Source organism: Chroicocephalus ridibundus, chromosome 7 (assembly GCF_963924245.1).
Source record: "Chroicocephalus ridibundus chromosome 7, bChrRid1.1, whole genome shotgun sequence".
NCBI classification, from domain to species: domain Eukaryota; kingdom Metazoa; phylum Chordata; class Aves; order Charadriiformes; family Laridae; genus Chroicocephalus; species Chroicocephalus ridibundus.
This window is the reverse complement of record NC_086290.1, coordinates 55,832,859-55,845,757: the sequence shown is the minus strand read 5'-3', so window position 1 is coordinate 55,845,757 and position 12,899 is coordinate 55,832,859. Positions and strand designations below refer to the sequence as shown.

The window sequence follows — 12,899 nt, the reverse complement described above, 5'->3', positions numbered from 1 at the left end:
CCTCTCCCTAGGCTAGCGGTAGAATACAAATTTGCATGGCCTAGGAAGGAGGACAGAGGGGCAAAATAATAATAATTAAAAAAATGTTCCTAGGGATGGCTTGCAAAAGCTGGGGGGAAAAAAAATTATAGGATGTGTTTCTTCATAGTCCAAGAAGTTACTTGGTTTGCTGTTAATAAAAGCAGCCTGATCCTCACTTGAGCGTGTCCGTGCACATCTACTCTCTCTTCCTGAGCAGTGTCTATAGGCGTTCCATAGGGCAGCGCTACATCCGCGGCTCCTACAGGCTGGGCCGTTCCGGTGAGGCGCCGAGTGGGAACGGTGAGCGCTGCTCTGCGGCCGGCCAGCCTGCAGGGCAGGGGGCACGTGCAGTCTCAGCGTCCTGTGGATTCTTTTCTGAACAACTTCTAATCTGACAATGCATAACTCAACTGCACGACTCTATCTGATGAGCGGGAAGACTACAAACAATGGGAGAAGGGAAGAGGATTTATTTTTTTGCATCCTACGTTTTTAAATCCTCTTGCTAAAATTTGATTTGCAACAGAGTACAGCGTTAAAGCCTGAATTGGCGGGGGGGTGAAGCGATTGATAGCACAATCACTTGAGAGGTTTGAGTAATCCTGGCGGTTTTTCAAGACTGCAGGAAGAGAAGCCCAACGCACGGCTCCGACTGGGGAAAAGGCTGGCAGGGCAGGGCAGCGCGTTGGGCATGTGGCACGTGTCCGTCTGCTGCAAACAGGGTTTGTCTGGGCCTGGATCCACCGTAAGTGAACTACTGTTTCTCACCAGCCTGGGCCTGTACTCACCACTGTTAGATGGCCATTCTTGGCTTTGGCTATAAGCAGTTCTGATCCCGATATAAAGTCAATTATGCCTTCTTTGCCTTGCCCGACTGTAAATTTTATGCTGCCAAGAGAAAGAGGTAAGAACAGATTTGATGAGTGGTTGTGGCCTCTGCGCTAGCTTAGTTCTACCCTCTTCCTGTGCAAGTGGCAGCGTCGCACCGATGCTTCGCTGCGACAGATCCGCTCGTTCAGGGAAGGGGAGCCTGCGTTAAGATGCGTTAGTACTTTTTGATGCCGTATGTTTCTGTAGCCCGTTAATGCTGAAGCAGAGCTCTCGTCAGAACCGACGCAAGAAAAACCACTCACCTGCCCTGGTTGATGTTGACGTTGTTGACTTTGCCTGCCTGCATGGCTGTTTTTGTTAGCGTCTCGATCACGTGGTCGCTCTGAAGTACGACATCTCCCTGGGAGGGAAAAGAGACGGTGGTTTACGGTCGTGGCTTTACAGTGTCAGTACACCAAAATGATGACACTGTAATTAACAGGGACAGAACTCTCTCTGCAGGTCAGCATGGGAAAAACGCTTCTCCGAGCGGACCGTGGTTTGGCGGAGATCTCCGGGGTCTCTGTTGTGGGTCACGCTGCACCGAGGGCAGTTGGTTTATTTACAGGGTATCAATTAATGGGGGCAAGGACAGCACCAATCCCGTCAGTGACCAAGTCACTGGTGAACCCCATCTGTGAGCACGAGTCAACAGAAGTGAAATGCTACTTAGAGTTGGCACCAAATAGTTATATACGTGTCACCACGTGTGCCCCCCCCTCCTCCCAGCTGGATCTTCTGCTCTTTCTGCCTTTAAAACTTTTTCTAAAGGTGGCCGGAGAAATGACGGAGGAGTTCCCGTTACCTTCTGTTTGTTATCCTCACAGTGCACGTGCAGCACAAACAAGTTATCGCTCAGGCTGCTGACGGAGATGCCTGCAACAGAGAACGGCCATTTGACACCCATCCCAGCTCCGGAGGAGTCTCACGTGTGTCTCGGACCCTCTCCCAGGAACGCAGCAACTGTCGTTCTCACGCCAAGTAACCCGACAGCTGAGGAGCTGCCCGGAAGCGCTGCGCTAACACAACAGCAGAGGGGCTGAAGAGGCTGCAAGGTGACAATCGGCTTATAACTGTGCTCTTGGAGACGGAAAAGAAGCTTTCAGATGCCTCTGTCCATCAGGAGTAGGAAGAATGCCTGTTTATAAACTCCCATCACCCTCACGGACTTGAAAAAGAGGTACTTTGGCCAGTTAAGGGACCTAGGACCGAAATTTTACTTCTCAGCACCCACTGGACACACTCTTCGTTCTAGCCCTGTAGGGGGGTGAGTGGTGCGAGTACTGGGGTACTAGTGAGGAGAGGGACAAGTGGAACAACGCGGTCACTGTTGTCTTACACGTTTTGCCACGTGTGGTAAGAAAGGCCAGCGCTGCCGCAGGAGCCTGGCTCCAGGACGTTACCGTTGCCGTGAGCTCCTTGCCTGCCCTGCAGCTGGGCCTGGGGGCAGGCTGAACCCGCAGCCGCTCGCTGGTCCTCGCGGGTCCGGCCCTGAGCTGCTGTCGGTTCTCACTACGCTGTCCCGCGACCGCCTCGGGCTCTGAATCCAGCGTTTCTGCTCATCCAGCCAGCAACGCCGTCCGGCCATGCAGGGAGTGAGGGGTTCAGCCTCTGCTGTGAGTTCTCGCGTTTGCTCCATGAAAAATATCCTCTCCCCGGGGCAGGTGGGTAGGGATGAGTTAAGGAGCTCTACGCTGTGTTTCAGGAGAGTCTGTTTCTTCATAGTTTGTTTTTGGACTTTGTTTAATATCTTGACACTGGATACAAACCGGATTAGCTATTTAAATCGAGCTAGCCCAGACCCAGCAGAGAGAGACAGCCCTCTCTGCCATCACGGTGTCTTAGGGCAGTCACAGAACCCAAAATTAGTGTTGCCCTTGGAAACCACTTCACAGGGCGACAGTTACAAACGCGGTTTAGTTGCCTCAGGCTAACACTGAAATGATTAGCACCAAAATTGCCTGTAAAGAAGAACCGTAGCGAAGCTGAAGCTGTTTGTTAAGCGAGAGGTTTCGGACAAAGCCAAGTAATGACGAGAATGCACCAGACTCGGCCGTTTTCTCTGTCTGACCAAGTTCCCTCTCAGCCTGTCCACTCCCTGGCGGACACTGCGAGGGCTGGAAGCTGCAGCAGCGGCCGGGGCAGCTGCCACCTAACAATGGCGCAACTCCCCTGCGGGAGAGATGTGCAATGGGGGCATGACCTAAGAGGGGGCTTGGGGGAGACGAATTGAGTAATTTTTGTGACATTTTAAGGAATTTAATTTTAGAAAAATTCGGTTTCGAGATATTACAGACTTAAAATGCTTGCGGTATCAGATAATTCCATTCCTGTCCAGGACAAATGCAAATTGATTATTGTTTATTATCTATCTGTAGCCAAGGTGAGGCCTGACTTCAGTCCAGTGAGCCAAACGCCAGTTATGTCGCCATTCTTACCTGTCAGATTGGCGTAGTCGATCCGCTGTTTGATTTTGGATTCTTCGACTATGACGACTGCGCTCTGGGTAAGCAGCAGCTGCCGCGCTCTTGCTTTGTATCCTTTCCGGTCGTACTTGATCACAGGAACTGCATACTGAAATTAGTGTTAACAGTGCTAAAAACGCAACGTGTTTAATTGTCGGCTGCCTTCCCTCTAGCCTAGAGAGCTCGGGGGAGGTACGGACCGGGGGCTGGTAAACTGGGAATAGAGACAGTTCTTTGGAGTCCTATTCTCAGTTCTGCCACCGATTTCCTTGTTGACTTAGAGGAGCTCTGAGCTGTCTGACTGCGGGCTTGACAAATCCAGGTTTAGTTTCAGGCTGTGTAGGTTTCTCCTTTCCTGCGACCCCTTCGATTCTCAACTGACATAATTAAACTTGCCCAAATCTCCACATTGTATTTCTGAGCCATCAGCTCGGCCCACAGACTATCTTCTAAGGCATTACGCTTAATAGAATGTAAAATTCTTGCTGTATTTTCTCCAGAAATCTACTCTTCCTGCTATTCCCGTCTTCCTAGAAGCTTGACAAAAGTATTAGGACACACATCTCACCTTAATTGCTTCATTTTCTAAAGCCTGAAGGACTTTAGCGTTTATTTCTTCATTACCTATAATTAAAACCAAAGAGGCGGGGGTCAGAAAGAAACTTCTAGCAAGAAGAGAGTCGATTAATCCCCCCCTGCTTCTTCCCGTTAAACTTCGCAACATCTACTCACCAAGTCGAGTGTTGATGAAGAGTCTCGGAACACTCTGAGGGTAATTGTCTTTTTTACCCTTAAAAATCTCACTGGCGATTACTTTTTGTTCCAACTGCAAGGACGAAAGATGTATTCTTGTTTAGGATAAAATTTCTCCAGAACAAAACCAAATTTGTCTTAAAGGAGATGTTCCCTTTTTGTTTCTTTTAGCAGGCATCATCTAGTTCTGACCTCCCGAATCATACGAGTCACAAAATTACCCAAAGTATTCCATACCTCCCTTTTACATTTTCAACAGCTACCCCTATCTTTAGGGCGCAAAAGAAATTCCTTTCTCTTTTTTTTTTTTTCGCCCCTCTGACAAACAGTACCATTCCCTGAGGTACCATAGTGCCCTGGGAGGGCCTGCTCAGGCGATTAGTCACCATAAACCTTTGGTCCCTTTCACGGTGGCATTAGTCCAGGACACGGTCACCCCGCACTGTAAATATGACCCGTGCTCTTGGCTCCCAGCGCGTGCTCCTTCAGAACAAGAACAAAACCGGGGACCGAGGAAACAGGAAAGCCCTTCTGCGTGATTTAGGGCAAATGCACGTTCTGGGTGCTACTGCACGGTATGGAGAACCTGGGTGATTTACGGGTAAAAACACGGGTAAAAGATGCTCCTTATCAGTGAGTCTGGTTTGCTGGGGAAAAGAAAGTGTTCTGCTGAGTTTCCACCTCCAGCTCGATAATGGCTGCTATTAATCCTGTGTCCTTAATCACAGGCTCAGCCACTAACTAATCTACGGCATTTCATTACATGTGCTTAATACTTTGCAGGCCTTCACATGCAGTATGATATACTAAGCAATAAAAAAAAGCTTAATGGCAACTATTATTATCATCTCCTAACAGTTATATCTAAATGGTTTAACGTACGCATTTCCTATTATGTCCCTTCACTGAGCCTTTTTGCAAAATAAAAAAAATTCCCTCCCCCTACCTTTTCAGGACTAAGATGAATCAAATCTCAGTGGAGTTTTTATTCTTTTTACCTAGAACAGCAGCTGTAACTGTTCATGTAACTTCTCTGTTTGGAAAATGACTAGTTTTGTGTCTGCAGAATTCCTACTCTTTACTTTATACGGTACAAGCAGAATAATGCAGCTTCTTACATTTTTTATCTTCCATGGGAAGAATAACAGGGCCTTTCAGGATAAAAATTATATAGGGGCATACACAACACCACTGTTTAATACTGAATATGTATATAATGCTTTTTCTTTTATTTAATGCACATTCTGCTCTTTTATTTTTTTGTCCCTAACAAAAAAAACCCCACGTTCTTGTGGAGTTGTTAACCGACCGCCGCGGAACGCAGTGATTCAGGAGTTCCTCCAGCTCCCCACGGCTGCTGTAGCGGTGCCCGTGTCCCTCCCGCCCGGCTGCTCCCCTCCTTCATTTCTTACAGTAACCCCCCTCCTTTTCTTGGGAACACCAGCGCAGTTTGTGAAATAACGTAAAGTTGTCTCGTACCTGCTGCTTCCACTCGGGGCTGATTCTCTTGCAGTAGGTCCAGACCATGTTCTGCATACAGAGCTGGCGCAGGAGCTGGGACGCCTGAAGAAGAAGTGGCACAGGACATGAAAACAGCTCAGAATTACCCGACAAACAGTGCAGGCAGAGGAGAAGCAACTGCACAAAATGCATTGCTGAATTAAAATACTGTTTTGTTACTTAATTAAGTAATAGGAAGTTGATTTTCCACCTAAGAGGTTCTCCACCTGCTTTAGAAGGGAGAACAAACACCAGGAGCACCCCACTTGACGCTGCTCTGCCTTTCCTTGCTTCCAGCTGTACCCGCAATCCAAACAAAGACCTTTGGATAACTGGGCCTTTCCGCACTATTTTGTTTTGATGAGCTAAACCCCCACTTCTGCCAGATGCAGAATAATAATGGCAATAGAGGAAGTTTAATACGTTCTTCGCAGGCAATGACATTGTCATTGCAGCCAATTTCACTGTCCAGGGGGAACTTAATTTGTTCAGAGAAAAAGGGAAGAAAATTTTCAGAAATTTCAGAAAACCGGTAGAAAATGGTGTTGCAACAGCACCAGACTCCCAAGAACTTCCAATGCTATAGGTCTGATAATTTTACAGATACACCAGTTACACCTATGTGATGACGTTTGGATTAATTCTACCGGCAGAGATGCTAATGCAAGGTGGAACTTGAGCGAGAACCTGGTTCGTTCTTCTCTGACAGCAGGAGGGTCCCCGCAGGCCTTTGGTGGCCCGTGGTCTTCAACGCTGCCGTTAGCCTCCTCCATCCTGCCTGTGATTGACCTGACCCGCTGCTTTGTGCCTACCTCACAGAGCGAGGGAGGAGGAGTTGGCCACGATTTGTCCAAAACATTTTTTGGTAAATTACGCTTGAGGTTCATCAGGAAGGAGAAGCGGATGTAATCAAGGAAATACTCATTCTCTGGGCAGCGAGGGTGGTTCCGGTAAATAAAACCTTTAATAAACCTGAGGAAGAGAAAATGTTTATTAGAAAAGTGATCAAAATTAGCAATATTTAGAGGTCTCTTCCAACCAAACCATTTTCTGGAATTTACTCAGTAGTTGTAATTTATTAAAAAACATACCGAAGTGACGAGAAAGTTTACTTTTATCATCCTATTGTTGAGAAATAAGCATTTGATGGCTTGGGTTATTCTTTACGCACCTTCTGATAGTCTCTACTGCCCACTTCTTCTTGGCAGCTTTTCGGCGTCCCAAGGTTCCCCGCCACCAGGACTGGATTGCTATTGCTGAAAATAATACGGAGATTTTACACAAAGCGAGCTCCTTCATGCACCAATGCTGACTTGACACGAAACTGGCAACAAAGAGTGCTCAAGAAAGCCCCTTCTGGAAATAAAGAGCCTTCAATGCGGCATACAGGAAGGAATATAAGTTCTTAATAATATGATACAAGGGATGAATGTCAATAAAAAGCCCCAGCAGGTGGGAAGTGCTGCGTGAACAAGAGTTACGTCTGCTTCTCTTGCTCGGAGTCTCACAGGCTAAGGGCGGAAGGGCTGGGTACCACACCGACGGCTTCCACGCTCCTTCCAGCAAGGCTTTGGGAATGTTCCTTCTTGCACATCAAACGCAAGTCACCTCTGACAGCAATGGCCACTTCAAACCACGCCATTACCCAGCTCTGCCCTTTCCTCTCTCTCTCTCTCATACCTGAGTGTTTCATGTGCAGGAATTTCTTTCGACGGTAGAAACCTCTCCACGTGGCCTGCATTTTGGTTGCTGAAATGGCAAGAAAAACAGCAACTTGGAAACTGTGACCAAGCAGATTTTGGTAGAAAAAGAGTCAATTTTTTAAAGAAAAAAATCTCTCCCCCAACAAAAAGCAAAAAAAAAAAAAATAATCAGAAAACAGACAGCTAACTGTCCACGAAGCTACTGCAGTGTGTGTGACTCACCCAGACTCTGCTTCCTCACTTCCAGAGCATCTTCCGTTGCAAACAAGGTCTTGGGAAAGCGGATAAAAATCTTTGTTCTAGAAATAGAAATGCAGAATTACGTTTAACATGCCGGAGAAGTTTGCTTCCTGCCCTTAGCATCCCCTTTGGGATCTCTAATCTTTTCCTCACCCATTAGATAGAGAAGCCTTATTTAAAAGCAGCGACGTGGAAGTCCAATGATTCATAATCTCAAATTAAGAAAACAGAAGAACTAACCGTCCCATTTTGTATTCTTCCTGTTTGTAGCCAAGATGCTTCACCAGCACGGCCACCCCGTCGTGGGGCCGTCCATCCCACGTAGGCCACGTTTCTGGACAAAGTGATTTGTACCTGTAAATTGAGAGCAGAAGAAACCTTAGGGAGAGAAATCCAGTCCATACAGGGCGACGGAAAGGGCGAGAGGCCATGCTTCTCGCTCCCTCTCGAAAATAAGCCTGTCAGGTGTAAGGGCTGTCTCTCTGCTGTTCAGAACAGCTCCCCAGCCTCAAACATCTGCGGGACCAAGAGCAGAAGGAGAGAGAAGTCCAAGGTCATCCCACCTCTGCAGGAAAACTTCGTATTTTCTTCGATAGGCAAACCCAGCTCTGCGCACCCGGAGGTTCTCCATCAACCCTAGGTATTTCACTTGATGTCGGATTAGAACTTCATCAAATCGATCTTGGAGAGAGCATGAAAACAGAGAAACGTGATTAATGCGCAGCTGTGCCTCCATCTGGAGAAGAGGAACGCTCAGTTCTTGGTTATATCTTACGCAGTTGTCTTTAACCTCCAACCCATCCTCATGGTGCAAGTCCCGCACAACCTACTTTATGTCTTCAGTCTTTCCCACCCATCCTTTACTACACATTTCTATTTAGTTCCAAAAAGGAGTTCTCTTTTAGGATGTTCTATGCATACACGAGGAAGAAACGAGGGAGAATAAAGGTCACTAAAAGGAAGTTACGTAGGTCAATAATTTTTCACTTTAAACATGACCCTACTCCACCCAAGACCAGTGCTCCCATTCCGACTCCTGGCTGCTGGTACTGCCACCATCTCCTTAGGAGAAGCTCTGGCACAAACCCAAAAGGAAAAAATCTTGCAGGACTTCTTCATTTGAGCGCCTTTCTGTGCCTCACTGACTGTGATCTAGTGGTCTATATATAGCTGTTGTAGAAAAAAAGAAAAAAAAAAAAAGAGGAAGAGTCGGCAGGGTCATACCAGCCTGTTTAGCATCGTTTGGTTTCATGCAACGAATGTAGGAGGGTTCTTTGGACATCAGAATTTCCATGAGTTTGGAGAGGCTGTTTTTAAACTGAGTTGCTGCCTAGGAGAAAAGAAAGAAAAGCATGTACAAAGCAATGACTTAACCCTAGCGCTTGTGACTGCAGAACAAACCTCAGTTTCCCAGCTTTAAATGTAAGAGGCTGGCATTTGGATTACCACGTTAGACAGGACACGTCTTTTAGAAAGAGGAAACAGTCCCACTTCCCTCCAGCTCTGGGGTTCTTACCGTTTCAGGTCTCTTTTTGTCTGTCAGCTCCGTCCTGTCAAAACACTGATTTATGATAGGATTCTCAGAGTTGCACATGGTCTGCAGAGAGACATTTTCAGAGATAAAATACAGAGTATTCTTCAGAGAACTATCAAAGTAACATGGGACAAAACCATTTGTTTGGATTTTTTTGTTTGTTTAGTTTTGCTTTTTAATAAGAAAATGAACTTTGGGCACCTCAATTTGTTTTTTTGTAGTGCAGCCCTACGCACAGGCATTCTCCAGGTGGAGTCTAGAAGAATCTTTCCCCTCAGGTGCCACCCCATTTGAAACCCTACTCCTCGTTCTGCTGCGTACTGGAAACGTCCTCCGGCCACACTCACCTCCTTCAGGTTCCGAAAGAGAAGGTCATTGTTTTTATCTAGAAAACCTGGAAGAAAAAGAAACCGCTCAGGCTGCCACCGCGGTTCCGCAGGAACTTCGCAACAAGGCAGGAATTTGAGATGGGAAATTAAGCTGGTTAATGAAACGATGCGTGGGGGTATTTCTTTACTATGTAGCGAAGCTGTTTTAATTCAAAGGGCAGAGGACGAGAGGAGGAGAAAAGAGCGAGAGACAGCGGAGATGACGCACACACTTACCTGCAACGCTGTAGGTGACATCTCCAGCGTAGTGCGAAAGCCGGAACTCCTCCCGCCCCAGTGATTTGCGAGTCTTTTGGTCAGCGAGCTTGTGCCTGGTGAGGAAGCAAAGAAGCTTCATGAGAAATAAAAGGAACAAACATCTGTTTTACTGGGGGGAATCACTTCAAAGAGCACTATGGCATTTGATCCCAGAGCGGAACACAGCGGAGGGGCGGGAGAATAAATCTTCCTTGCCGATTTTCAAGACCAAAAGTAAATAAAGAGTTATCGACCAGCAAATGACAAAAATGTCATAAAATGTATTTATGTTTATTTCAAAAGTATGAACTTTCAGCTTCCTGGCGAGGTTGCAGAGCGGTTCTGTGCGCACATGAAATCAGAGTAGAGGCAGCAGGCGAGAGGGCAGCGATGTTGCTGGCAGCAGGCTGCCGTAGTCCCGGGATGCCGTACGGAGCCTCATCTGAGCACAAGCGGAACATGAGGGTAGGTTGGCTCTGCAGAGGGATCTGGACAGGCTGGACCGATGGGCTGAGACCAATGGTATGAGGTTCAACAAGGCCAAGTGCCGGGTCCTGCACTTGGGTCACAACAACCCCATGCAGCGCTACAGGATTGGGGCAGAATGGCTTGAAAGCAGCTCGACAGAAAAGGACTTGGGAATGTTGGTTGACAGCCGGCTGAATATGAGCCAGCAGTGTGCCCAGGTGGCCAAGAAGGCCAACAGCATCCTAGCCTGTATCAGGAATAGTGTGGTGAGCCGGACTAGGGAAGTGATCATCCCCCTGTACTCGGCACTGGTGAGGCCCCACCTCGAGTACTGCGTTCAGTTTTGGGCCCCTCGCTGCAAGAGGGACATTGAGGTGTTGGAGCGTGTCCAGAGAAGGGCTACAAAGCTGGTGAGGGGCCTGGAGGACAAACCTTATGAAGAACGACTGAGGGAGCTGGGGTTGTTTAGCCTGGAGAAGAGGAGGCTGAGGGGAGACCTTATCACCCTCTACAACTACCTGAAAGGAGGTCGTAGAGAGATGGGGGCTGACCTCTTCTCCCTGGTGACAAGTGATAGGACGAGAGGAAACGGGTTCAAGTTACGTCAGGGGAGGTTTAGATTAGATATTAGGAGACATTTTTTCACTGAAAGGGTTATTAAACATTGGAATAGGCTGCCCAGGGAGGTGGTGGATTCACCATCCCTGGAGGTGTTTAAAAAAAGGGTAGATGGGGCACTGAGGGACATGGTTTAGAAGTGGCTTTTGTCGGGGTAGGCTAAAGGTTGGACTCGATGATCTTAAAGGTCCCTTCCAGCCTCAGCGATTCTATGATTCTATGATTTAGTAAGAATAAGAAAGCGTTTGGAGCTCCAAAACTGAAGTAAACAGTCTGAAAGGTGAAATGTGGAATTCGCGCCCATCAAACTGGAGCGGCGCCAACACGGACGGGTTACCCAGGTCAGAGGAGGGTATCAAGATCATGTGGGAAGCGGGTAGGCGCAAAGGTGAGTTAGTGCAATATAAGCCTCTCAATTTCAAAAGCGCGAACACTGCTTAATCATTCTAATGCATATACACCTCTGAACACTACTTTTACCAGTAAAATTCTGCTCCACGTTCTAGTTATTCCTACATCTAACTCAAGTCATCAATGCTGAGGAATGATCTGGCCTAATACCCCAAACCAGCGCCTTTGTCACACCTCAGTTATTGGGCCAGATCCTGGAAGAGCCAAGAAGCCGCAGCCTGCGAATTCCTTGGACGTATTAGCAGTAGGATGCCAGGAAGAGATCGGTGAAGAGGGAAGTCAGTAACAAGGGTTGTGTTGCTCCTATTGTATTCTGAAGCATAGTCTTGAGAAAAGCAAGGCAGTTAGTGATAACAACTTATTCTGTATTACCTTAACTCACCATCTAAGCTCTTCACAAAAGAAAACATGATCATCTTTTATGTGGGACCCAGTATACCTAGGACGCTACTGCCATACACACCATGACTTGTAACATCATCTAGGAATGATTCAAGCTCTAGCCTCTATCACACGCTGGGATCCTACCGGTATAACTGCTATGGGAACACTCACGTGAGAAAATGAGGGTGGTTCTTCACAGTTTCCTCCAGTTTCTCCAAGAACGTTGTATCTGTGGCATCCCCAGGTCTCAGACATTCTTCATCCTACAAACACACACATTCTAGTATCGATTTCCTGCTGCGCTCGTCAGCCCACAGGGCAGCTCTAGTTCTCTCTCACTGAAACACTGCCCCAGTGTGACCCTGTGGCCTGTTAACAGGTAGGCCAGCTCTTAGTTCAACAAAAGAAGAATTGTTGAGCTGAAAAGGAAAACGTGCCTCCTTCCGGACTGCCTGGATTGGAAGTTTCTTTCCTGAGAGCAGAGGGAGGTGATACAATACGACCTTTCATGGCATCACTGTTCAGTTTATCATAGCTCTTCCTACCTGCCCAAATAATCCTAATAAAAGCTTAGATCTTTGGTTTTCCCCCCTGTGTTCTTCCCCATGTTTTCCACTACGCTGCCCCAGGCTGAGAGAGCTGGGGTTGTTCAGCCTGGAGAAGAGAAGGCTCTGGGGAGACCTTACAGCCCCTTCCAGTCCCTAGAGGTGCTGCAGGAGAGATGGGGACAAACATTCTAGCAGGGCCTGTTACGATAGGACAACGGGTAATGGCTTTAAACTAAAAGAGGGAAGATTTAGACTATATATAAGGAAGACTTTTTTTGGTGAAACCCTGGCCCAGGTTACCCAGAGAGGTGGGAGATGCCCCATCCCTGGAAACGTTCAAGGCCAGGTTGGACGGGGCTCGGAGCAACCTGATCGAGTTGAAGATGTCCCTGCCCATGCCAGGGGGGTTGGACTAGATGGCCTTTAAAGGTCCCTTCCAATCCAAACTGTTCTATGATTCTATAAAATTTTTAATTTAAAAAGGCGTCGTCAACTCACCAGAATAGAAATGATACCTTTGAATTTCTCTTCCACCAAATCACAAATTATTTTGTTATTGAAATACTGAACTGGTTCCCACTACAAAGAAAAGAAATCGCACTTGGGTGAAAACAATTCTAGACTGGAAAAAAACCATGAACATTTCAGAGCATTTCAGACAGCACCTTACTTAAATAATCTTTCTGTCAAATTTGAAACAAAGCTTTTTCACTCATCAAATTTGTTTTCCAAACATTCCCTTTAAAAAGCATTTTTTT

The 12,899-nt window shown here is 47.0% G+C and overlaps 1 protein-coding gene across 4 annotated transcripts in view; it reads right to left on the bottom strand.

The window, feature by feature from the left end:
• MYO1C (myosin IC) overlaps positions 1–12,899 on the bottom strand; it is a 61,477-nt gene that overhangs the window by 3,167 nt on the left and 45,411 nt on the right. For all 4 annotated transcript variants that reach the window (XM_063340834.1, XM_063340836.1, XM_063340837.1 and 1 more), the window contains exons 13-31: positions 12,640–12,720; positions 11,765–11,856; positions 9,692–9,786; positions 9,434–9,480; positions 9,069–9,149; positions 8,777–8,882; positions 8,116–8,233; positions 7,793–7,906; positions 7,535–7,611; positions 7,290–7,358; positions 6,781–6,865; positions 6,422–6,581; positions 5,589–5,672; positions 4,089–4,182; positions 3,925–3,980; positions 3,330–3,465; positions 1,697–1,767; positions 1,155–1,252; positions 810–909 (exon numbers count right to left, since the gene is read on the bottom strand). In XM_063340834.1, coding sequence (XP_063196904.1) covers positions 810–909; positions 1,155–1,252; positions 1,697–1,767; positions 3,330–3,465; positions 3,925–3,980; positions 4,089–4,182; positions 5,589–5,672; positions 6,422–6,581; positions 6,781–6,865; positions 7,290–7,358; positions 7,535–7,611; positions 7,793–7,906; positions 8,116–8,233; positions 8,777–8,882; positions 9,069–9,149; positions 9,434–9,480; positions 9,692–9,786; positions 11,765–11,856; positions 12,640–12,720 — 1,764 coding nt within the window. The remainder of the gene's footprint in view (positions 1–809; positions 910–1,154; positions 1,253–1,696; positions 1,768–3,329; positions 3,466–3,924; positions 3,981–4,088; positions 4,183–5,588; positions 5,673–6,421; positions 6,582–6,780; positions 6,866–7,289; positions 7,359–7,534; positions 7,612–7,792; positions 7,907–8,115; positions 8,234–8,776; positions 8,883–9,068; positions 9,150–9,433; positions 9,481–9,691; positions 9,787–11,764; positions 11,857–12,639; positions 12,721–12,899) is intronic.